Source organism: Oryza glaberrima, chromosome 11 (genome assembly GCF_000147395.1).
Source record: "Oryza glaberrima chromosome 11, OglaRS2, whole genome shotgun sequence".
Classification (NCBI taxonomy): Eukaryota; Viridiplantae; Streptophyta; class Magnoliopsida; order Poales; family Poaceae; genus Oryza; species Oryza glaberrima.
Genome location: NC_068336.1, coordinates 22770895 through 22797914, shown reverse-complemented (window position 1 = coordinate 22797914; position 27020 = coordinate 22770895). Strand labels below are relative to the sequence as shown.

Here is a 27020-nt window from a genome sequence, read left to right as displayed (position 1 = left end):
CATCAACGACATTTACCTAACATTTACGTATTATATCATTAGTTAGCAACTAGCGCATGCTAACTTAGGCTAGCAAGCTTCATCGGATAACTTCAAACGACCAGAGGCTTGAATGTATCTCATTGGCTCCATCTTCCAGAAGCAACTACTAATTAATGAGAGGTGGATCATTATTTATATCCCTACTGATCGATGTTTATTGATTGCCCTCCCATTGTACGCATATACTTTAGTTGCAGCATGACAAGGCATGGTGCACTCTTTCCCCATCTCTCCCTCTAATCTGTGTTTCTCTCTCTCTCTCTCTCTATATATATATATGTGTATGTAGTATATGGTATAGCCTGTGGAGTTGGAGAATAATCACACAGTCCTACGTACTGTCCATTGATCTACTGGAGCAAGATGAGTCATTTTGCAACCCATGAATGGCCGATGCTTTTGTTAATCTTAGTCCGTTTGTTGATTATATTTCCTGCATTGAATTCAGATACCGATAGGGATGCCCTTCTCTGCCTCAAATCTCAGCTCTCTGATCCGTCAGGTGCCTTAGCTTCCTGGAGAAATGACTCTTCCATGTTCTGCGATTGGCATGGAGTGACATGTAGCAGACATAATGCATCTCAAGTTATATCACTAGATCTTGAATCACTTAACCTTACTGGTCAAATTTTTCCTTGCATAGCTCAGCTCAGTTTCCTTTCCAGAATACACATGTCCGACAACCAACTCAATGGACACATTTCTCCAGATATTGGTCTTTTAACAAGACTTACATACCTCAACCTTAGCATGAACTCCCTAAATGGTGTTATCCCACACTCCATATCATCGTGTTCTCGCCTTGAGGTCATCAGCCTACAGAGCAACTCCCTACAAGGTGAGATCCCGCAGAGTCTTGCTCAATGTTCATTTCTTCAGAAAATTGTTCTAAGCAACAACAATCTTCAAGGGAGCATCCCTTCCAAGTTTGGTTTGCTTGCAAACCTTTCTGTCATATTGCTCTCAAGCAACAGCCTAAGTGGTAGTATTCCTGAACTTTTGGGGAGTAGCAGGTCGCTCACAGAGGTGAATCTAAACAACAATAGCATCAGTGGTAAAATCCCTCCAAGTATATTCAACAGCACTACCCTGTCTTATATTGATCTCTCGCACAATCACCTTTCTGGCTCTATCCCACCTTTCTCAAAAAGCTCCATGCCACTGCAGTTACTTAGCCTTGCTGAAAACAATCTGACAGGAGAGATCCCTGTTTCACTTGGAAACATTTCTTCCCTTTCATTCTTGCTTCTGTCTCAAAATAACCTGCAAGGAAGCATTCCAGGGAGTTTAAGTAAAATTGTCAATTTGCGAGTATTAAACTTAAAGTATAATAACTTGTCAGGCATTGTTCCTCCAGCATTGTTCAATATCTCATCTCTTACTGATCTTATCCTTAACAATAACCAGCTTGTTGGAACAATTCCTGCCAACTTGGGTAGCACTCTTCCAAACATCACAGAACTGGTAATAGGAGGAAACCAGTTTGAAGGCCAAATCCCTAATTCGTTGGCCAATGCATCAAACCTCCAAACTCTTGATATTCGAAGCAATTTGTTCAGTGGTCATATTCCTTCATTAGGACTCTTGTCAGAGTTGAAAATGCTAGACTTGGGTACTAATATGCTTCAAGCTGGAGATTGGACATTCTTATCCTCTCTAACAAACTGTCCCCAATTAAAATCATTATCATTGGATTTTAATGGCTTTGAGGGAAAAATACCTATTTCTATTGGAAACCTTTCAAAAAGCTTAGAGGAACTTCACTTAATGGCAAACCAATTGACTGGTGATATACCTTCAGAGATAGGAAAGCTCACTGGCCTCACTGTTATTACATTGGGAATGAATGGACTCACAGGGCATATTCCTGATACACTTCAGAATCTCCAAAACCTATCTGTTTTAAGCTTATCCAAGAATAAACTTTCTGGTGAAATCCCACAATCAATAGGGAAACTAGAGCAGCTTACTGAGCTTCATTTGAGAGAAAATGAATTAACCGGTCGCATCCCTACAAGTTTAGCTGGTTGTAAAAATTTGGTTCAGCTAAATCTTTCTTCTAATAGCTTCCATGGAAGCATTCCACAGGAGCTCTTTTCCATTTCCACACTTTCTATAAGCTTAGATTTGTCGAATAACCAACTCACAGGAGACATACCAATGGAGATAGGTAAATTGATCAACTTAAATTCCCTCAGTATTTCGAACAACCAGTTATCGGGCGAGATCCCTTCCAATCTTGGCAATTGCCTTCTTTTGCAATCATTGCATTTGGAGGCCAATTTTTTAAATGGACACATCCCTAGTTCCCTTATCAACTTAAGAGGCATCGTTGAGATGGATCTTTCCCAAAATAATTTGTCTGGTGAAATCCCAGAATTCTTTGGATCATTTAGCTCTTTAAAGATTCTGAATCTATCATTCAATAACCTTATTGGGCCTGTTCCTAAAGGTGGAGTCTTTGACAATTCAAGCGCTGTGTGCATCCAAGGAAATAACAAGTTGTGTGCAAGTTCTCCAATGTTACAATTACCACTTTGTGTGGAATCACCCTCAAAAAGGAAGAAGACACCATACATTTTCGCTATCCTTGTTCCAGTTACTACTATTGTTATTATCACCATGGCATGTCTTATCACCATCCTTTTGAAGAAGAGATACAAGGCTAGACAACCCATCAACCAATCATTGAAGCAGTTCAAGAGTTTCTCCTACCATGATTTGTTTAAAGCAACATACGGTTTCTCGTCGTCAAATATTATTGGTTCAGGAAGATTTGGATTAGTATACAGAGGTTACATCGAGTCTGATGTATCCATAGTTGCTATTAAGGTATTCAGACTTGACCAATTTGGAGCACCAAATAATTTCATCGCTGAATGTGAGGCATTCAGAAACATCCGTCATAGAAATCTTATAAGAGTGATTAGCCTATGTTCAACTTTTGATCCAGCTGGAAATGAATTTAAAGCACTGATTCTTGAGCACATGGCAAATGGAAACTTGGAAAGCTGGCTCCATCCAAAACGAAACAAGCAAATTCCAAAAGAACCGTTGAGTTTAGCATCGAGACTATCAATAGCCATGGATATAGCTGTTGCATTAGATTATCTTCACAACCAATGTAGTCCTCCTTTAGTTCATTGCGATCTTAAACCAAGCAATGTTCTTTTGGATGATGAAATGGTTGCTCATGTTAGTGACTTTGGGCTTGCAAAGTTTCTTTATAACGACTCCTCAATGGCGAGTAGTACTTCATATAGCATGGCTGGACCAAGAGGATCAATTGGCTATATTGCACCAGGTCAGCATTTACTAATAATGCAGTTTTATTCGTGCATCATATATTAGTACTATTTTCACAGAAATGCTGTGTAGCTCTATTTTGTACAATTTATCATCTGACCGGACAAATTGAATTTCTCATGATCATCAATTGCAAAATACTGCAGAATATGCAATGGGGTGCAAAATCTCCTTTGAGGGTGACATCTACAGCTATGGTATTATTCTTCTCGAGATGATCACTGGGATGTATCCTACTGATGAGATGTTTACGGATGGCATGAACCTTCATAAAATGGTGTTGTCAGCAATTCCACACAAAATTACTGAGATTTTGGAACCTAGTCTTACCAAAGATTATTTGGGTGAAGACAGAGATCATGAATTGGTAGAACTAACAATGTGTACTGTCATGCAATTGGCTGAACTTGGCCTCAGATGCACTGTGACTTTACCCAAGGATCGACCAAAAATAAAGGATGTTTACACTGAAATCATCTCCATCCAAAGCATGTTTTCAGCACTGAACAATTAAGGGGTTTCATGTGTCAACAATTAAGTGACCTGCTGCTTCCTGCACATGGTACTACTGATAGGTGCACATCACATGTCTATCGTTCAATGTATTCAACATTCAAATAAATTGCAATCAAGGAAAGAACATTCAATGGTTATACTTTGATCCATGTCAAATACTTAAGATGCACATGGTCCTGTTTTTGTGTGACTTTCTACTGATGAGATAATACAAGCACATCAAAAAGCACAGTACGTAGTATAGAACAGCATGCGGATGAGGTACTATAAACATATAAAAGGGACCTTAAGTCCTTAACACGCAGTTCAACAGCTACAAATTATTGCTTAATTGGTGCGGTTGTTGGGTTCATGCAGAAAGATAGAGTTAATTAATATGCAATAATCTTGTTACTACCTCCGTCCCAAAATATAACAACTTTTGGCCATGAATCTGGACACACAGTTGTCCAGATATATTCATAGCTAAAAATGCTTATATTTTGGGACGAAGGGAGTAGTACAAGTGTGCAGCACTCATACAGATACATAAATTTGCTTGCAGGGTCTTGGAAGCGAGCCAAATCGACGAGATCATTTCTTCCTAGCTCTGTAGAACAATGCCCGTACGTCTACATGGAGTTTAGATCTCCATGTCTACAGGTTCGAAATGATAAGAGGCAGACAATGATGTATTAAGTTCAGATGAAAAAGTTTATTCACTCCATAAATTGTATATACTCGTTTAGCAGGCAAAGTGGTAGGTTTGTGAGGCATCAGGACTATTCGACATGCATAGCCTTCGCTTCTGACTAAACTTAATTACCTCCATGATCGGGAGATACACTGCATACAAGTGTCTCACCTTCTCCAACTTAACTTCCATGGTTGACATTAACTCATCATCGAGATTCCTCGTCCATGGCGGTATTCCCTGCAGCTTGCATCCTGCCTCATCATGCAACACTGCAGATATGTGATTTCACTCATTCTCACATTCTCAACCAATATATGCTTGTTTAGAACATATATACTCCCCTCCTCTTGAAATACAAGGCGTCTATATTACCTTTTGAATTTTGATATGGCCTTCAAGATTACTTTTGTGTGGCACTAAACATACTAATCAAAATAAAGAAAAAATATGGCTTTCAGGAACCGCACCGAACCACTGCTTCAATGCTTGGACTACAACGGCCCAAATGTCGTAGGGTTCAAATTACGACATTATCCCTCCATGCTCTTATGTCAATGGACTATTACGCCTTTCCACTTTTATACTATCATTGATTGTGGTGGAAGTATAAGTACATCTGACTCCTTGGATTAGAATAAATTAATGGTTAAGATTAATTCTACAACCAGAGCGCCGTTAATTAAAATTAAAATAACTCTTGATTCTATTGGTCTCAGAGTAAACGCAAGTTATAGTTGAGTACAGGATGACAGCAATACGGCCGAAAAGGTTCTTGCCGACCCACTCCCTCACAACGATAGCTTGAGGCGGTGTGCCATGCTTGCTGTGTAATACTACCACCATTTCAAAATGTACATTTGACTTTTCTCATAATGTTTAACTATTCATCTTATTCAAAAATTTAATATAAGTATTTAGAAGTATAAGTAAAAATTATATTTTATTTGATGATAAAATAAGTCACAATAAAATAAATAATATTTATACAAACTTTTTAAATAAGATGAATTGTTAAACGTTGTACGAAAAGTTAATGGTGTCATGCGTTTTATGAAGGGAGTAGCGCAGGAGTACTTGATATGAGGCTAGTAGTGTTGGTTGATCGTATCGGCTCTAGACCGATACATGTTAGGGGAGAGATAAATTCCACCGGTTTCCACCCTAACATGAAAATAAAAGATGAAGACATAAAAACATTGCCATAGGGAGTCCAAAGCTCAGAACTAAGTCGATTTATTCTTTTTTTAGCGGTTAAGATTAAAAAATATCGGTGTGTGATGTTTACAGTGTAATCGCTAGTACTCCATATAAAACAAATAGAATGGAAATCATGTCTAATGGGCAAGATTGTAGGGCTGCAACTCCCTCCATGTTTCTTTGGTTCCTCTCTCTTAGAAAATCAACGGTGGCACTTTTGTTTTATTTTGCTGCTAGCTTTCTCAGATTTGGAATGGAGTTATATTCATTGTTGCACCTATCACACACGTACAGTGACAGAGGGATTGATCAGTCTGTGAGAATTACTAGAGGATTATCAAGTGATCAGTGAGATGATAGTTGAGCTATCTAGCATTCTTACCTTTTTTCACTAGATGATTTCTTAGTTAAAAATTGTAAAAACAAGTTCACACTAATTACACCAGCAGAGGCAGAGCTGAAACCATGCATGTATCAAGACAAAGATGGCCGCGCGTAGGTGGAAATTAAACAGGAGAAATATACATGTAAAAGCTGAGATAGGATTATTTCCCATCAGTCCTATTATATTAGAGGCAGTTTTTTTTATCAAGATATCTTAAATTTGCATAAACATGTGGTATCGTCATGTTATATCCTCAATAATGGCAAAAACATGTATTGTAGCAAATGCCCCTATATATGGTCCATCCATATAGCTATGTACCTTTTTTTTTGGAAAAAAAGGGAAAACACTTTGCCTCGTATATATTGGTAACAGCAGAGTTAAAACAGAGAAAAAAACATTACAAAGGTCCCATAAAGGCTAGGACCTGCAAAAGAAAGGTTTTATGGTCCATCCATTGCAGATCTGCATGGCTTCTTGCCCCTGCTGTGAGACAGATTCTCACCGCTTCCTTAATTTTTGCAAGTAAGGTCATCGGAGAGGGAGAGGGGCAGGGGGGAGGGGGTTTCGAGATTTCGGAAGACTCTTGCATTACGCTCGCACCAGATCTCCCAGGAGACTAGAATCAGCAGCGGTTTGAGTGCTTTTACCGGGTTATTGTAACACTAGCCGGGACTAAATATTATTTTTACTCCCGGTTCAAAATCATTTCAGAGCCCTATTATTTTTAGTCCCGGTTGGTGACTAAAGATACATCTTTAGTCCTGGTCGTTTATACCAACTGGGAGCAAAGTTTAAAAAAATCGCGAAATCCTTGTACCACCGAGCTGCGCAGCGCGCCTCATCCTTATCCTCCTCTTCAACTCCTCTCCCGTCTCATCCTCTTCTCCTCTTCCCCTCTAATTTCTCCATCTCCTCCACCTCCACCGGCCATCCCCCTCTCCTCCTCTTCCTCCCCATTCCCCTCTCCTCCCCCTCCCCCCTGCCTCCTCAGACGACGACGACAGCGGGTGGCGGCCGGGCTGCCAAAGCGGTAGCGGCACACAGCCGGCGGCCTACGCGCCCTCCGCCAGATCCGGCGGGAGGGGAGGCCGGGCAACGGAGGCCGGGAGGCGGCACACGGCTGGGCGGCCGTCGGCGGAGTGTTTTGTGATTTTTTTTATTTTTGGAATGATTTGTAATTTTTGTTGTAGATTATTTTATACTTGGGGATGATTTTGTAGATGGATTGTGGATCGGCTGAGAACTGTAGATGATTTGTTGTGCATGATTTGTGGGGATTTGGGTGACGATAAATGCAATAAGCAAAAAAAAAAGCCTAACCAACCGGACTAAAACGGCACTAAGATCTTTAGTTCCGGTTATTTCACCCGGGACTAAAGATGGGCATCTTTAGTTCCGGATTCGTGGTCCCGGTTGCATAATCGGGACTATAGGGGGTTACACCGGGACTGAAGCCCCTTTCTCCAGCAGTGTAGGCAAATAATTTGCACTTTCGCGTGAAGGCTTTTTAAGTAAACCACACAGAAAAATACCTCCCTTCTTTCCCTCCCATCCACTTTAAAATTTTCACCTCTCTCTTCCTTTTTCCCCTTTATTCTCCCTCAACTACTCCCCCTCTCTCTCTACCTTATCTCTTCCAACCACCTACTCCCGGCCGGCTTCCCCTCCTCCTCTCCTTCCCCTCTATCGGGCCGGCGATGGCGGTAGCCAGGCGAGGCGGTGGTGGTGCGGGGCCAGGCGCGGCGGGCGCGGGGTGTGGCTGGAAGCGGTGGCGAGGTGATGGCGGCGGCCAGGCGAGGCGGCGGCGGCATGGGCCAGGCGCGGCAGGCACAGGGTGGGGCCAGAAGCGGCGGCGAGCGACGGGTGTGGGGCCGGGAGCGACGTGCACGGGGTCGCGGCGGCAGCCTCCTCTACGCGCGGCGGCGCCGGGTGGAGGCGCGGGATCCGGCGTGGCATCCTAATCCACGCGGGGCGACGCGGCGGCTGCCACTGCCGACGACGACGACGAGGCGGCGGTGGCCGGGAGTGGCGCCGCCCTCCCCATGCCGGCTCGACCATTCCTCCCCCTCCCCGTCCGCCCCACCTTCACTGTCGCCCGAGGAGGCGGCCGGAAGCGGCACCGCCCTCCCCACGCCCGGATCCGGCGGTGGCGGCTGCCCCACGCCCGGATCCGACGGTGGCGGCAGTCCCGCGCCCGTATCCAGCAGGGTGCCCGGATCTAGGGTTAGGTTTTCAAATATTTTGAAATTTTTTTTCGGATTTTTATTTTCCCGTGCGGGCGGCATAAGCTCTTGCACGCGAAAATCTGATTTTCGTGTGCGGGGGCGCCACCCGCACGAGAAAATCGCGATTTTCCCATACAACCCGTTCCAGACGGCAAAACAACTGCACAAAAAATCGAAACAACCACATGCAAAAATAGCTACGTATTGTATAATATATGACGTCATTGACTTTTTAATCAACGTTTGACCATTCGTCTTATTCAATTTTTTTATGCGAATACAAAAATACTTATGCCATGCTTAAAGAACATTTGATGATAAATCAAGTCATAATAAAATAAATGATAATTGCATAAATTTTTTGAATAAGACGAAAGGTCAAACGTTTATTAAAAAGTAAACGGCGTCATACATTAAAATACGGAGGAAGTAGTAGTGTTGCCGCCCCTAGGAATTGGAACCGGTAGGCTAATTTTTCCGTATATTCTCCATTCACCATACGTAAGTTTCCAGACGATGGTGTCGCCTTGTTGCCCCAACGGTCCCCTGTTGTGGATCAGCGTCCACAGCTGAACTTATTGGCGGAGATGGTCCTCAGCCGTTATCTGCAGGAGCTTGATATCTTTAATCCACGTATGGCTATGTATAGGGCCGGCCCTAGGGCAGTGCTGGCAGTGCGACTGCACTGGGCCTTAAAAAATTAGAGGCCTCCAAAATATGTATACTATGATACTAAGCCTGATAGGCTACTTTAAGCATTGAGAAGATGCTACTAGATGAGATTGTTGTTGACACTATCATCACTGATTTTGCATCTAGATCTGTTAGATAAAATTATTTTAAATGATCTAGAGATATTTCTTTTTGGTATTTTAAACTTGTTAGTGTGAAATTCGTTAATGACAATGAGTTTTTAAATATTATCTTGTATTTTTATGGAGAATGGGGGCCTTCATTTTTTGTTCCGCACTGGGCCAAAAAAGTCAGAGTCGGCCCTATGTACTTTGTATTATTGCACGCAATTGTGGACATATATCATATATATTTGCTAGTATTAGTATCGAGTTATAGAAGAGGAGATATATAAGGTTGAATGCCGGTGCTTATAAGAACACAGTATGATCATATATAGGCTCAGGAAGCATTGGGAAATAGTTTTTCTAGACAGTAGCATACGGAATTAGCAGAAAACCAAGGAAATGGATCCTCTGCCTATAATATTCACTACTTAATACATGTGACATTCTGAAAGAAAGTCTTTGCTGCTTTACATTATCATCAGCATAACATCTTAACTAGTCCCCTCCAGCTGCTGACCGTGAGTAGCTAGTACTGTGAGAACCTGAAGAATGCATGGCATATATGCATATCATGCAAATCTCAGTATCTGTGGTACTAGATGTTTCAGAAGAAAATACTGGAAGAAGTCAGTGGTCTAGATTGAAATATACTGGAAGAATTGCTCGAAGGAGAGAGCAATGATCCCGTGAAGCTACATCTCACATAGAGGGGATCTCATTTTGTTCATGTAATAAAACGAAACGCAAAGAAAAGAAAAGAAATGAAACATGGAGCATATTATGTTTTATTCCCTCGAGCGTAGGTGCGTGCAAACCAATCTGAAGAATATGTTTGTGGACGGATAATGTACTCACTTGACAGCTTACTGTAAACCAGAGCTTGCAGGGGACTCAGCTGAGCACTAAATAATGTACTCACTTGACAGCTTATTGTAAATCAAAATATTAATTATCATGCTTACATATATCCCTTCATATTCCGAGTTTACATATACACGCTATTGCATGACATCGGTTCTTCAGATTTTCGTCCTCCTGTCAATATTTTTTTAATTGTTCTGGGAGGCTATATTCCTGTTTAATTCCTCTTATTTGATCACATGCAAAAACAGGTATGCTCAAATTAATAGGAGAATAGCCAGAGGTGTAGATAAATTTCATATATATATATATATATATATATATATATATATATAGCTTAAGGAGAAACTGAATTCATAAAGAACATGTGCAAACTCTGACGCCATGTAGATTATGAGGTTAAATAAAATAATTCATTTATTGCGGCCACAATTACGGGGATCGAAGAATCTGCCTGCACAAAAATCCAATATCAAAAACTTAATTATACATTATCGACATGTTCTATTAGAGAAATTTTGCCCTCCTTAAGAGAGGTACCAAGAGATACCAATTTTTTTTAGTACAAATTTGGTACCTCATGCTATTAGAGGTACCTCCTTAAGGATATATATAGTAAAATCACTTGTTCAATTAATATAATACGTATAGAAAAAAACATAAATACAAGCACGATGAGCAGTTGGATATATATATATATATATATATATATATATATGTATATGTGTGTGTGTGTGTGTGTGTGTGTGTGTGTGTGTGTGTGTGTGTGTGTGTGTGTGTGTGTGTGTGGGGAACTGTCACTGAAGAGGCTTACTTACAGGGAGAAGGTCTAGAAGGGCCGCCAGGATGGGGCCGTTGGGCTAGGACGTAAGAATCCGGATCGTCGAGCACGAATACAAGCACGATTAGCAGTTGGATCACCGGCAATACAAGTCGGATAAACCAAGCTCTGGTGGCCATATTCTCAGTTCAGAATTCAACACACACAAGACGCAGGGAGACACGTATAGCATAGTGGTTCAAATGGTCCGTATATATAGTGGTTTTCGTAGTAGTCCATTTCTACCAATTCTTGATCAAGTCATGGTATTATAGTCAAGTCGCTACTCTCTAGGATTGTTCGAAGAAGGCCACTTTCAAGGTGGTCAGCTTTCAAGTCGAAGTTTGTATACCGGTTTCTCTTTAAAACTGGTACCTATAGTTTCTTAAAGGTGTCAGTATCTATTAGCCAACCCTTATTAGTGGTTTTGTACTTACTTCGTCCCATAATATAAGAGATTTTGGGTGGATGTGACACATCCTAATATAATAAATCTGGACAGACCGTCTATCTATATTCATTATACTAGGATGTATCACATCCACCCAATATCCCTTATGTTATACTACCTCCGTCTCATATTACTTATCGCTTTGACTTTTTTCTTGCAACTAGGAAGGAAGCCCGCGCAGATGCGCGGGCAATTCAATATTTTTTAATAAGAAACTACTGAGAAAAGTCATATATCATCGTAAAAAACCATAGATTATCTCATAACCCTATCGTAAAAGAAGAAAATATTTATACCATAAAATAGACCATAGATTTTGATATACTAAATGATAATGTCTATCATATTCAAACAAAATGCGAAAAATCACTTTGTTTCGGTTATATGTAAACTTACCTATTATCATCCTTTGTAAACATAATATGAGTGTTGATTTTTTTTTTATTATACATCTAATTTACCAATACATGTTCATGGGTAATATACAAAGGAATACTCTATATTGTCAAAATTATTTGTACTAATTATTAGCACAACTTATATGAGAACAACATAATTAAAAAAGATAAAATATGGTTTCATATGACATTTTGGATTGTACCTATGTATGTAAGTTTTTTATTGCAAATGGTAGTCTCTCATATCTACATACTTTTTCATGTTTTTTTGGACAAATATTTTTCTCTCATAGGTGGTAGGGTGTGTATATGTGCATTCATTGGGTTGGGTGTACACATGTTTATATGACCACCTATGATTGCCTTTTACACTGTTAGTTACTTTTAGACTGTTAGTTAAGGAAAATACTTTCAAGAAAATTGGCGAGGGTGGTGAAGCAGCGACATGGCAACGTGGCTTCTTCGTCAACCTCGCAAAGAGTTGTCGCTACATATATGCATGATTTGAGGAAAACCTTAGGGCTACAAAGAAAAAAAAGAAAACTACCAGACGGGGTGGACCTTATATGCACTCTTCTTTTTTGTTTTTCGACATCTTTGTGTATGTATGTGCATCAACAGGGATTGGCCGGTTCTTAGGAGAGAGGGATTAGCTGGTTAAGTTCTAAAGTACTTATTGGATTGACCACGTTTACCGAATTGCTAAATGGTGTGTATTTTACAAAATAATTTTTATTATAGAAGTTTTCTAAAAAAAATAAAATCCATTTTCAAGTTTGTAATATTTAATACTCGATTAATCATGTGCTAACGACTTGTGTCCTTCCGTGTGCCCTGGATAAGCTAAATCAATGAGCCAGATTGAACGAAGGCTAAGTAGGAGAAAAAATGATATTGATATGGCGTCAAATGAATATATTTGATATTTAATTTTCTAGTAATATATGAATAGTGTAAACACATAATACATGAAAATATATTTATGATAACTTTAGTAACATCCTTTTGCCATATGAGTATTTTTTACAACAGGGAGTGAGTAAATTTTGAAAATTCTACCCACACTTGAAGTTGTTTTTATTTTGGAAAATGTAAGTCCAATTTAACAACCACATAATCTATACTTTTTATTTATTTATATTTTTGGATGGTTCGATGACATGCGCCTAATTTGAATATAACTCCAAATAGCATATATTTTTTTACAATATAAAGCATAGTTAATATGGGTTTAAATTATTAGTTTGGTTTTCTATCAAATCTAAATGAGAAGAAAAAAAATAAGGATGTGGGATCCGACGTGTGTACGTACAGTACACCGGAACATATTTTTTCTTAAGGAGGAATAGATGTGTACTAATTGTACATAGGTACATACTTTTCTTAAGGAGGAATATCTACGTGCAAGTATATTGGCTGGTATTGGCATTACGACGTGGACCTTTTACATATAAATTTAATTAGTAATTTTTAAGATAGATCTAATGGTTGAAAATAATGGGTCCACCAGATTAAATGAAAATCGATGGTCGAATGTTTTGCTTTTTTCTTACAATTGCTATGATTTATTAAAGCGCCACATGATGGTATTAGAGGTTTATAGGGTAGTATGTGGCAGATTAGAAAATATTTGTAACAATAATTTTTAAGTTACCACAACCTTATAAATTATATATTTATTTGTAACAATATGTTTTAGACCGTCATAATTTTTAACTTTTAAATCATAAATTTATTTTTTATCTATTTGGACCATTGTGTTATTTATGATCCCTTGAATTTTTTTCATAATTATTTATTTTTTTTCATAATTTTTTAACTTTTAAGTCATACCTATTTACTATCCCTTGAATGTCATTCAAACATGTATGAAAAATTATAAAAAGAAAGTGACTATATATTATTTCATCTTGTACCACTTCACCGGCATGCATAAATAAAATAGAAAGTGACTATATATTGTTATTGTTAGATTGACTTTTTAAAGCTCACCATTAAGAAGAATGCCCGAGCAACTAAAAACATATATTTTTAAATTATATACTTTTATTGTACTTTTTTTACCATATTTTGGAGTGATAAATTTTGTTTTTCTACTATAAAAATACTATTTTAAAAAACCACCTATTTTTCTACCGACGTCCATATATATTTTATATATTTTAGGTCTTACAGCTCTTCGTTTTACTCGCATACGTATGTTTTTTTTTCAAGTAAATAGTACCTTTTTAATAGTTTTTTTTATCGTACATATGTACCTTTTTAATGAGCAGTATCTAAAGGTATTTTTTCCAACTGTGCGTACGTACATGAGATTTCTTTTTTTTTCTCCGTGGTGCGTACTAACGTGAGATTTTCCTTTTGTTTTTTTACATTGTGCGTGATTTGAGATTTCCTTTTTCTTTTCCATTGTGCGACATAGGAAGCAAATAGATCTAATCTAATGGTCTATAATAACGGGTCCACCAATTTAAATGAAAATCAACTGTGAGATTATAAAATACCACGTGGTAATCTAAGAGCGTTTGTAGGAACAGCACGTGACTGCTTGAGAGCGTTCGTAGGGAGTTTAATAGACTTTTAGTATATAATAGATGTTTGACCATTCGTTTTATTTGAAAAATTAGTGCAAATGTAAAAAATAATAAGTCAAACTTAAAGTATTTTTGATAATAAAATAAGTCACAAACAAATAAATAATAATTGCAAATTTTTTTAATAAGACGAATGATCAAATATAAAAAAAACTCAACGAGTAATATGGGATGGAGGAAGTAGGACGGAGTGAGTACTACTGAATTTTCGTGGTCTCGATAGGCTGCGCACTACATCAGATGACATCGGACTTTTCGGTTTACTTCCTCGCTTTTAGCAAGCACACGTGCGCAAATGACTATTCCCGTTTCACATTCTATGCAAAGAGCTTAAGCCAAACGTAGATTCCAAAGCCTCACTCCCAATACTTTTATAGAGTCTTTATCCCATCCTTAAAGAGGTGTATAACTCCCCACTATTTAAGAGGTAAGAAATTAATCTGGTTGAACTAATTAGAAGAAAAATATTATAATTGGCAATGGGAAAATATTATTGGTTCTTTGGAAGATAATGAGAGGTACGTATTTGTATAGTGTTTGTCTAGAGGTATACATATAGCTTCTTATTTACACTTTCACAAATATATATATACCGGTCAAAAATGAAAGAAAAAGTCAATGACATTTACAAATTAAGATTATCTTAGTTTGGTTCCTCCTTTTATGGAGAGTCCATAAAATGACTCAAATATGAGGAGATATATATCTGTAAGATTAGTTTTGGACTTTTGGTAGCTCATTATGGATGAGATAAGAACTCACAATTATTGCCTCTGCCCACCATGTCCCTTGCTACCAACGCATCAGATAACGTGTCAAAAAAAAAAAACGCATCAGACAAAAGCTAGTTGCACTAATTAAAATGTATTTTCCAACAAAATAAAAATTATAATTTCCATGAGCACATATAATTAATGAAGTCAGTGATATTTTTTTTTGCCTCCATCTCATTGAGCATGTATTATTTGTATATATGTGGATGGATGTGATACACGTGGGTACTAGTGTGTATGCGTGTGCACTGTGCAGTATGCACGCGTCTTTATCGGAATGGAAAAAGAACAACACTAGCTTGGCATGCACATGACCAGTTGACCACTAGTACCGAGTAAATGCCGAGTACTTGCATGCTATCTTTTCATTTTTCAACTATGGTCCTGTTTAGTCCCCTAATTTTTTTTTCAAAAACATCACATTAAATTTTTGACACATACATGGAGCATTAAAATTAAAAGAAAAACTAGTTACACAGTTAGGGGAGAAATCGCGAGACGAATCTTTTGAGCCTAATTAATCCATGATTAGCCATAAGTGCTACAGTAACCCGCACGTGCTAATAAGGGAGTAATTAGGCTCAAAAGATTTGTCTCGCGGTTTCTAGGCGAGTTATGAAATTAGTTTTTTCACTCGTGTTCGAAAACCTCTTCCGACATCTAGTCAAACATCCGATGTGACATCCAAAAATTTTCATTTCGCGAACTAAATAAGGACGACCAAGAGCAGTCAACTAACATACTAGTAGGTGAGTACTTAGGCCCTGTTGAGATCCCCTGGTAAAATTTTTTGCCCCGTCATATCAAATGTTTGAACACATACATGGGTATTAAATATAAATGAAAAAGAACTAATTACACAAATTGCGTGTAAATTGCGAGACGAATAAGCCTAATTGCTCCATGATCTGACAATATGGTGCTACAGTAAATATTTGTTAATGACGGATTAATTAGGCTTAATAAATTCGTCTCGCAGTTTACATGCGGATTCTGTAATTTGTTTTATTATTAGTCTAGATTTAATACTTCAAATATATATCCGTGTATCCGATGGGACACGTTAAAACTTTACACCCCTAATTTAAACACAGCCTTAAATGTGCCCCCATGCATGTCCATATTGCATCCAACGACATCTATCTTTTTGATATTATATTTCATATTGTAAATAGTTTTGACGTTTTCTGACTTTTTGAGTTTGATAAAGTTTAAAATAATTTAGCAACATCTGAAACATTGGATATATTTTGATAATATGCTTATTTTATATTTAAAATAATACTGTGTTTTATGTAAACTTAATTAAACTTAAATAAATTTAACTAGAAAAAATTAAAATGACTTATAATATGAAAAAAAATAATGATCACGACTACCACCCACCACCCTAATCTTGGCATGCCAACATTTTCGCCCACGTATGATTGTGTTTAGTTTATGAAATTGAGGAGAAGTTTGAGAAAAGTTGATAGTTTAGAAAAAAAGTTGAGAGTTTATGTGTGTGGAAAGTTTTGGATGTGATGTGATATGATAAAAAATTGGGAGTTGAGGGAAGTTTGGTGTGAACTAAACAGGACCTATCTATATATAAGTGTACCCCACAAGCACTTTTTGTTTAAGGAGTTGAGCAATTCAATTCCAACAAAAAGAAATAATTGTAGTAGTTGTGGACTATATGCGGTTGCAGTCTTCTGCCGTTGTGCGTGCTCGTTTTAGTCCACGGATGTTGATATCGTCAAAAATCATATGCCATATCGTCGTGTTCTCACCTTTATCCACGGACTACTTAAACTTTTTACCCAACGTCTTCTGGATATTTTAATGCCAATGCTGACTAGATAGTAAAAACGCACACTTCACACCATTTCAAACTTAACGACCGGTGACTTCGTAATTTGTATGCATACATGCCATGGCAATGACTCCATCTTAAACTAGAAACAGTTGTTGAGAGTACATCTATCACTACATCAATTACTTTTTAACAAGTTGGCAATTATGTGTTTACTTTAGGGGTCATAGAACATGGACGTATCCCTTAATTTCATTGCTCCCATGTACTGTTATACTTGGTCGATGTGCAGTACTGCCCTATATAGATGTTAGCTTATGCTGTAATGAAAAGATCACATAAGTGTTCAACCATCTACTTGTATTGCACTTGGAGCAATATGAATCATTTAGCAACGCAAAAGTGGCTGATGCTTTTGTTAATTTTAGTCCATTTCTTGGCCATGTTTCCTGTCCTGCATTCAGGTACTGATCGGGATGCCCTTCTCTGCCTCAAGTCTCAACTCTCTGATCCATCAGGAGCCTTAGTTTCCTGGAGAAATGAGTCTTCCACGTTCTGCAGTTGGCATGGAGTGACATGTAGCAGACAGAATGCATCTCAGGTTATCTCTCTGAACTTTGAATCGCTGAACCTCACAGGCCAAATATTTCCTTGCATTGCTCAGCTCAGCTTCCTAGCCAGAATTCACATGCCCAACAACCAGCTCAATGGGCACATTTCTCCTGACATTGGTCTTTTAACTAGACTTAGATACCTCAATCTTAGCATGAATTCCTTGAATGGAGTTATCCCATATGCCATATCATCGTGTTCTCACCTCAAGGTCATCAGCCTACAGAACAACTCCCTCGAAGGTGAGATCCCACAAAGTCTTGCTCAATGTTCGTTTCTTCAGCAAATCGTTCTTAGCAACAATAATCTTCAAGGAAGCATCCCTTCCAAGTTTGGTTTGCTTTCCAACCTTTCTGTCATATTGCTCTCCAGCAACAAACTAACTGGCATGATTCCTGAGCTTTTGGGAGGTAGTAAGTCTCTCACACAGGTGAATCTAAAAAACAATAGCATCAGCGGTGAAATCCCTCCGGCTCTATTCAACAGCACAACTCTTTCTTACATTGATCTTTCACACAATCACCTTTCCGGGTCTATCCCACCTTTCTCTCAAACCTCTTTACCGCTACGATTCCTTAGCCTTACTGAAAACAATCTGACGGGAGAGATTCCACCCTCAATTGGAAACATTTCTACTCTGTCATTCCTGCTTCTTACTCAAAATAATTTACAAGGGAGCATTCCAGATTCCTTAAGTAAACTTACCAATTTGAGAGTATTAAACCTGAAGTATAATAAATTATCAGGCATTGTTCCCCTAGCACTGTTCAATGTCTCATCTCTTACTAATCTTATTCTCAGTAATAACAAGCTTGTAGGGACAATTCCTGCCAACATAGGTGTAACTCTTCCAAACATCATAGAATTGATAATAGGAGGGAACCAATTTGAAGGCCAAATCCCTAATTCTCTGGCCAATTCCACAAACCTCCAAAATCTTGATATTCGAAGTAATTCATTCACCGGTGATATTCCTTCACTAGGACTCTTATCAAATTTGAAAATACTAGACCTCGGAACAAATAGACTTCAAGCTGGAGATTGGACATTCTTTTCCTCCTTAACAAACTGTACACAATTACAAATGTTGTGCTTGGATTTTAATGGTTTTGAGGGGAAAATACCTAGTTCCATTGGTAACCTTTCACAAAACTTGAAGATACTTCTCTTAACAGAAAACCAATTGACCGGTGATATACCTTCAGAGATAGGAAAGCTCACCAGCCTCACTGCCCTTTCATTGCAATCGAATAACCTCACAGGGCATATTCCTGACACAATTGGGGATCTTCAAAACCTATCTGTCCTAAGCTTAGCTAAGAACAAACTTTCTGGGGAAATCCCACAATCAATGGGGAAACTAGAGCAGCTAACTATCCTGTATTTAATGGAAAATGGATTAACTGGTCGTATCCCTGCTACTTTAGATGGTTGCAAATATTTGCTTGAACTAAACCTTTCCTCTAATAGCTTCTATGGAAGCATTCCATATGAGCTTTTTTCCATTTCCACACTTTCTATAGGCTTAGATTTGTCCAATAACCAACTTACTGGGAACATACCATTGGAGATTGGTAAATTGATCAACCTAAATTCACTCAGTATTTCAAACAACCGATTATCAGGAGAGATCCCTTCGACCCTTGGTGATTGCCAGTATTTGCAATCATTGCATTTGGAGGCAAATTTTCTAGAAGGAAGCATCCCAAGATCTTTCATCAACTTAAGAGGCCTCATCGAGATGGATCTTTCCCAAAATAACTTGACCGGTGAAATTCCTGATTTTTTTGGATCATTTAGCTCTTTAATGGTTCTCAATCTATCATTCAATGACCTTAATGGGAAAGTTCCAAATGGTGGTGTGTTTGAAAATTCTAGTGCTGTGTTCATGAAAGGAAATGATAAGTTGTGTGCAAGTTTTCCGATGTTTCAATTACCACTTTGTGTGGAATCACAATCTAAAAGGAAGAAGGTACCCTACATTTTGGCTATCACTGTTCCAGTTGCTACTATTGTTCTGATCAGCTTGGCATGTGTTAGCGTCATCCTTTTGAAGAAGAGATACGAGGCCATAGAACACACCAACCAACCATTGAAGCAGCTCAAGAATATCTCGTATCATGATTTATTTAAAGCAACAAATGGTTTCTCTACGGCAAACACTATTGGTTCGGGGAGATTTGGAATTGTATACAGAGGTCACATTGAGTCTGATGTGCGCACAGTTGCTATCAAGGTATTCAGACTTGACCAATTTGGAGCACCAAGTAATTTCATCGCTGAATGTGTGGCATTGAGAAACATCCGCCATCGAAATCTTATAAGAGTGATTAGCCTATGTTCAACCTTCGATCCAACTGGAAATGAATTTAAAGCACTTGTTCTTGAGCATATGGTCAATGGAAACCTAGAAAGCTGGGTCCATCCAAAACCATACAAAAAAAATCCAAAAGAAACATTGAGTTTAGTCTCAAGAATATCAATCGCCGTGGATATAGCAGCTGCATTAGAATATCTTCATAATCAATGTACTCCTCCTCTAGTTCATTGTGATCTTAAACCAAGCAATGTTCTTTTGGATGATGAAATGGTTGCTCATGTTAGTGACTTTGGGCTTGCAAAGTTTCTTCATAGCGACTCCTCACTAGCAAGCAGTACTTCATATAGCATTGCTGGACCAAGAGGATCAATTGGCTATATTGCACCAGGTCAGTACATACTATTCTAATTTTATTCATCCGTAATATAGTAGTACTATTTTCACATAAATGCTGCATAGCTATGTTTAGAATTTATAATCTGAGAACCAAATAGATTGAAAATTTTCATGATCAATTGCATAATATTGCGCAGAATATGCCATGGGGTGCAAAATCTCATTTGAGGGTGACATCTACAGCTATGGAATTATTCTTCTAGAGATGATCACAGGAAAATATCCTACTGATGAGATGTTTACAGATGGCATGAACCTTCACAAAATGGTGGCATCAGCAATTCCAGACAAAATTGGTGATATTGTGGAACCCAGTCTTACTGAAGATCATTTGGGTGAAGACAAAAATTACGAATCTGAAGAAATGCCAAGGTTTTTCATGCAATTGGCAAAACTAGGCCTCAGATGCACTATGGCATCACCCAAGGATCGACCAAAAATCAAGGATGTTTACACTGAAATCGTAGCCATCAAAAACATGTTATCAGCACTGCAATATTAAGGAATTTCAAGGATTCCAGCTATACTCAAACTAGCATTTTACATGTCTTTCAGTGTATTCCAGATTCGAATTTCTCCTATACTAAATATATATGAAATAGTTAAGATTTATATGGCCCTGTTTTCATGTGAGCCTCTTCTGATTTTATATAAACGCATAGAAGGGATCTTAATATGCGATTCAACAGTCACAAATCAGTACATAATTGATGCATTAGTTGGGTTCGTAGAGAGATGATTAATTAATCTTCACTACATTGTTCTTCATACGAGTGTACAGCACTCATGTAGAAACATAAATTTTCTTGCAGCCTTAGCAAGCGAGCCAAATTGACTCGATCGATCATTTTCTTGCTCTGTAGGACAATGCCAGCAGCCTATATAAAGTTTGGAGCTCCAAGTCTATAGTGTCTAATAACGCTAGTACATAAATAAGGATCCTTGCCGGTTTGTAACTGACATCACCGCCGGAAAGGTTTCCGGCAGGACGTGGTTTTAAAACCTGCGGTAATATAACAGCGGGTTCAAGGGACAAACCAACAGGGGTGCCTATGTACAGAGCAAAATAATTGGTACTATACAAATTTTGTGATAGCAGAAACAAATAGATCACCCTGATCACAAAATGAACAACAAAATAATTAACCATGCAGATCACAATCACCAATAATCACAAGTGACCAACATCAATATAACATGATTTACATCAGCATTGCCAATGTTGAGACCTCTCTTGGCATAAGTCGGTCTGGCTTAATGCGTTGTGTAACAAATATTCTTTTCTTTTAATATATTGACGTGTAATCCTTTTGCGCGTTCGAGAAAAAAAAATATTGAGACATAGGTGTCGATCGCCATTGCCCATGGTCGCCGTGGAAGACATGCATTTCTGGGGGACAAGCTTGCAACTAGCTGGGAGGCGAGCAGCGGCAGCAGCCCACTTGTCGTATCCACAGGCCACTGCAGCTTCTCCTAGAGTCCTAGTTGAATCTGCTTTGCCTCGGAGGCCAAGCCACCGAGCCATCCATGCCATACCTCAGAGGCCCCTGTGCAAAACGTGTAATGACTAATGAGGCCATGTACTTCAAAATGTCATTAAGAAAATGAGTAGATTTCACATTGATTTTTATATATGTACTAAAGTTACACAATAGACCAAGGCTCTATTGCCACTTTTCACAATAGACCGCGCATTAATTAGGATTATAGTCGAAAATGTCCAATCAACCGCTATCCCCGTCAGCCACAACCTCAACAACCACCTTTACCCGCAACCCCAGGAATTCGAAGAAACTTTCAGAAGAGAGGTTAACCATCACGGAGGTCGCTGCGATGGGAATCCTGGTAGCACCTTGCAATATCGTCAAACGGTACAGTAGTCATATGGACTTTTGGGGAGGAGATACATTAGCATCCTGCATAAGGTCGTTGACAATGTGACAGAAGAAGAGAAGACAGATGCTTGGAACAAATTCTTGCAGTGCTTTGACTACCCAAAAGATGATGAAGAATTGCTGAAGTGTGAGGCCTTAAAAAAATGGGTAAGTACGTACTCAACCCCTATCGCCCAACACCCTGCCATAAATGCCCTTGGATCACCCTGCAAATATGGGACGAGTTTGTGGCTTGGAAAACATATGTGAGGTTCCAAGCAATAAGCGAGGCGCACAGATAGCTCCAGGCTAGGAATGAACACCCACACCGGTAGGCACTGGTGGGTACAGCAAGAAGAAAGAACAATGACAGAGGGAGGACGAGGCTGCAATACAAGCTTACACTCCATCGCCATTTGTTGACATTTCGGAAGAGAGGGCAAGGAATTGGGCTAGGGCTCGAGCTGTAAGAAATGACCATTACCTTCCCGAACGCAGCAGATGGCGAAGTCTATAAAGAAATTGTGAGCTCTCGTTCGAAATTCCTTTGTATTTTGAATATTTACGGAGGTTGTGCATGCTCTAACACCTGTACATGTGTTTTGTAGCTTGCTTTAATTGTCCAATGACAAGCTTCAGAAGGCGAAGTCGAGTCGCTAAGGCGTGAGGTCGACATCCTTACAAGGGTGCTAGGAAACCCAGAACATGGTGGCTGGACTAGAGGGATAGGACGCAACATTCCTTGGAACATTTAGATGACCAAGTACAACACGGAATAAAGGAAGAGCAAACTGACTATCCTCCCAGAACAAACAAGATTTGCCATCCCCCACATTGCAGGTTGATAGCCCTCTAAAAATATCCAAAAAAACTGCAAGACATCTCTTCACCAAAAGGATCCCTTGGGAGCAACAACATGTGGAACCTTTGAAATGTAGTAAGAATTCCAAATCAATTTAACCCAGGGAATGGAGTACCTGTTACAGAATTTATGCAAGTTCTTCAGAAGCAGAGCATTATTCTGAAGTCTAAGATCAATTACACCCAAGCCACCTCTCTCTTTTGGTTGACATACCCTGCCTCAAAGAACCAAAGACTTCTTGTTTGAATTTATGTCAGACCCTCTCCATAGATAGTATCTCCTAGCTCTATCAATACTTTCTATAACAACCTTTGGAAGAGATAGAGAGCACATATAATAAGTTGGTAAAGAGGAGAGAACTACATTTACAATTGTCAATCTATCCCCATAAGACAGGAGCACTACACCAGATTCTCGCACCTGTGACGGCATATCTGTGACGGGCATAAGTGCTGGTCAGTGATGAGGGTCACCCTTGACGGGTCCTACGGGATGCCGTCATCGGTGAGCCATCCGGCGGTGACCCGTCACAGGTAACTAGTCACCTGTGACGGTTCAAAAATGAAACCCGTCAAAGGTGAGGTAAAATTACCTATGACGGGCCAAAAATATTTAGCCCATCACAGGTAACTAGTCACCTGTGACGGTCCAAAAATAGAACCCGTCAAAGATGAGATAAAGTCACCTGTGACGGGCCAAATTTTATGTTCCCGTCAAAGATGAGAAAAAAAAAATCTTTCTCGTAACCCTTCCCTCTCCTCCCATCTCATCCTTATCCTCTACTACCGGCTCATCCTTATCCATCTCAAGTTCTCAACCACTCCCCCGCTCTCTCTCTCCCTCTCAACCCTTTCTCTCTTCATCGACCTATGTCGGAGGCGGCACCGGCGCCGGCGGGTGCGGGGGTCGCGTCGTGGTGACCGACGTCCGCCTCTTCGCCCTCTCCGGCTCTCGAGGCTCTTCTCGGGGAGCAGCGGCGCGGCGCCGTCCATCGTCCATCGGCGAGGACCGGAGGCGGAGGCAGCGGCCTCCTTCGCCCACCTCCGAAGGTCGCCGTCTCTCTGCCGCCCCGTCGTCAGCTCCTTCACCCACCGCCTCCTTCGCCCACCGCCCACGGTCACCACCACGCCTCCACCACGCCAGATCCGGGTCGCCGCCTCCTTCCCGCCTGCACCACGCCAGATCCGGGTAGCCTCCTCCTTCCCGCCTCCACCACGCCAGATCCAGGTCGCCGCCGCCTTCGCCCCCCTCCCCGACCGCCGGGCGCCACGGCCGCCGTCCCCCGACTGCTGGGTGTCGGATCTAGCCTCCACGAGGTTGGGGGACACGGATCCGCCCGCCCGCCGCCGCCGGTTGTTCTTGCAGCGGCAGTGGCGAGGAGGGCTCAACGGCGCGCGGCGGCTCGACGCAGCGGTGAGGAGGGCTCGACGACGTGCGGCGGCGAGGAGGAGGTGAGTGGCGGGGGCGCCGCATCCATCCCCATCCTCCTTCCCCTTCTTTCTCCTCTCCTCCCCTTCTCTAATTTCTAGATTCGGTGATTCTTGCAGCGGCAGTGGCACGGATTTTGTGAATGTGTGATGGATTTGTGAATGTGTGATGGATTTGTGAATGTGTGTGATGGATTTGTGCATGTGTGATGGATTTGTCCCTTACTATCATGGGTGATGGATATATTGTTGATGAGAAATTTAGGTTATATTTTGATTAATTTGTGATGGATATATTTTGTGCTGCTGCTGTTTACTGCTGCTGATAGCCAATATTTAGAAATTATTTTTTGTCTGGATGTACCTCATCACTGACGGTTCATATTGAAAAAGCCGTCACAGGTAACCATACCAGTGACGGGTTGCAAAATGGCATGGGCTAGCGCAGACACTTACCTCTGACGGGTCGTAGTGTTCTAGGCCGTCAGAGGTGACTGTCATCAGTGACGGTCCTCTACCCGTCAAAGGTGACTGGACTCACCAGTGACCATTGATCACTGACCAAGCCCAAAGCCGTTAAAGGTGAGGGTTTGGGCCCGTCACAGGTGACCTTGTCCAGTGTAGTGGAGAGTTGTGGTTGCTGAAAGTCTTCTCTCAACTCTATCAACTTGAGGAGCAAAATCAATGACCTTAGGTCTAGTAGTTCCAAGGGGAAGACCTAAATATATGAAAAGCAAATTTCCAACTAAGCAGCCAAACAACTTAAGAGAGATGTTCCACCTTATCAGGATCTACATTTAAAGGTATCATGCAAGACTTTAATGGAACCCTAACGGCGATAGTATTTTTGGGACAAAGTCGCTTGTACGATGGCATTTCATGGAACTCACACTTGTCGATGGTATTTCTTGAAATTGGGTGCTTGTCAATGGCATTTCATGAATAATTTTCTCTACTTTCTTAACTCCAGAATAAATGAAAAATATGACTTTTTGCATTCTTGGCGTGGGATAAATATGTCAAGAAAGGGGGGCCGCACCGAGAAGGTACACCCGTGACAACTTCAAATGCAAGCAACAATTTGGCGAAACCTTGATTTCACATCTATCACGTGAAGGTTCTCACTACAAAGGTAACCTCCTTGGATCCCGAGGTTCATGGGTTTATAAATTTGTCCATTATTATATTAGATAAAAATAGGTTTACATATGATATATACTAAATTGATGCCTCTCTTTCAGTATGTTATTTCCAACATTCTAGCGCACAACTTCACCGATATTAGAGAAGAATTGGCTGACTTTGTTGACGTTTGATGTCGCAATTCTAGTATTTGCATGGTATGGGGATCGTCGGTGCTAGGGTATACGCGAGACTGAGGTAAAAGAGACAGAGACAGGGATTTTTATACAGGTTCGGGCCCTTGAACTGTCAGGTAATAACCCTACATCCTGTTGGCCGAAGCCGGTATTGCTCTTACTCATGATAATCACACCAGTACAATATTTGGGGTAGCCTATCTAACTGTTGTCGACATGGCGGTCTGACGATCTGACTTGTAGTCGACAACAGGGTAGCCTTCTTCCTCGAATCCGTGCCCGGCGAGATTAAAGATAGCTCTTTCGTCTCTCTTGACAGTATCCGGAGACACCGTAGGGTATTAGCCGTGCTTATCCCTGAAGTCGATATCTGGCGGCGTGTCTTGGCGTATGTAGGCTTCTATGTTGTGGCTTCTATGTCGATTGTGTTGGGTGTTGATCCTCTCCCCTCTCCTCCTAGGGGGGTTTGTATTTATACCCATAGGTGTCCCTTTGTCCAAGTAGAACTAGGGAAACCAATATGAATACAATCCGAGTAGTACTTGTCGTTTCCATGTAGAACTCTGGTTGTCTTTCCTTATCCAGAACTCCCTCGAGGTCAGTTTCCGTATAAGACATGGTATGTGGTGGATCCTGCCGAGATTTAGTCAACTACTATTAGGTATGTGGTACCCATAACCCTGACAGACTTCCTCCTACAAGAAGTTATATCTTTGAAGGGCACCTACCGCACTAGATGAATTATCGAAGATCATTTATTCTGATATGTGTGAAAAATATGATTAAGTCACTTTTTCTGTTTTAAAACAATTACTATTTTCTTATGTTTCATTTAACATTTATATAAGTAAGTAATATAATCATCACTTCTTTCGAATTGTATACTTATTTCACATGTTCCGATTAATACGATTGTCATTTTAAGATGCTTCAATATTTCGGTAAGGAAAGAAAGGTAAATTGGTGAATTTGAATGTGAAATGTGAAAATAATGTGGGTTCAATGTGAATATATTGTGAAATGTATGTGACATGTGAATGTGAAATGTCTGTGAATGCTGGGATATATTGCTGCGTTGCTAGGATTATTTTGCAGCGGGCATGGCTAGCATTTGCCTAAGGCTAGCCAATAAAACCTTTTTTTTTATTTTGAAAAACCTCATCCGTGTCAGGTCGCAAAAGTAGAACCGTCACTGGCATCCACATCTGTGTCGGATTACAGTACAAGCCCATCATCGATGATCATCCGTGAAGGGCCTTAAAAGATTCTGACAAAGGTGTGGGCAACACACCTGTTGGGTCGCAATTGGAGGCCATCACGGATGAGTTATCCGTTATGGTCTTTAAACGACCACCACGAACAGGGCGC

General features: G+C 40.1%; 3 protein-coding genes across 5 annotated transcripts; all 3 read left to right on the top strand.

Moving 5' to 3' along the window:
• The first annotated feature begins 200 nt into the window (after positions 1-200).
• On the top strand, positions 201-3983 carry LOC127754217 (probable LRR receptor-like serine/threonine-protein kinase At3g47570). Of its 3 annotated transcripts, XM_052279713.1 has the most exons (4): positions 536-627; positions 708-880; positions 1450-3346; positions 3495-3983. In XM_052279713.1, exons 2-4 carry the CDS (start codon positions 806-808, stop codon positions 3860-3862), a joined length of 2340 nt encoding a protein of 779 aa, XP_052135673.1. In that variant the 5' UTR covers positions 536-627; positions 708-805; the 3' UTR covers positions 3863-3983. The 3 variants fall into 3 exon arrangements, with proteins under 3 accessions (XP_052135670.1, XP_052135673.1, XP_052135672.1); XM_052279712.1 differs by having other exon boundaries at positions 708-3346; XM_052279710.1 differs by having other exon boundaries at positions 201-3346.
• A 13192-nt stretch (positions 3984-17175) lies between these two features.
• On the top strand, positions 17176-20784 carry LOC127754180 (probable LRR receptor-like serine/threonine-protein kinase At3g47570). Its single transcript, XM_052279659.1, has 2 exons — positions 17176-20162; positions 20308-20784. The coding sequence occupies exons 1-2, from the start codon at positions 17222-17224 to the stop codon at positions 20670-20672; spliced, it is 3306 nt and encodes a 1101-aa protein (XP_052135619.1). The 5' UTR covers positions 17176-17221; the 3' UTR covers positions 20673-20784.
• Positions 20785-23368: 2584 nt separating this feature from the next.
• LOC127755818 (uncharacterized) lies at positions 23369-26521 on the top strand. The gene is made up of 3 exons (XM_052281455.1): positions 23369-23432; positions 23631-24357; positions 25304-26521. Exons 1-3 carry the CDS (start codon positions 23369-23371, stop codon positions 25389-25391), a joined length of 879 nt encoding a protein of 292 aa, XP_052137415.1. The 3' UTR covers positions 25392-26521.
• The last annotated feature ends 499 nt before the right edge of the window (positions 26522-27020 follow it).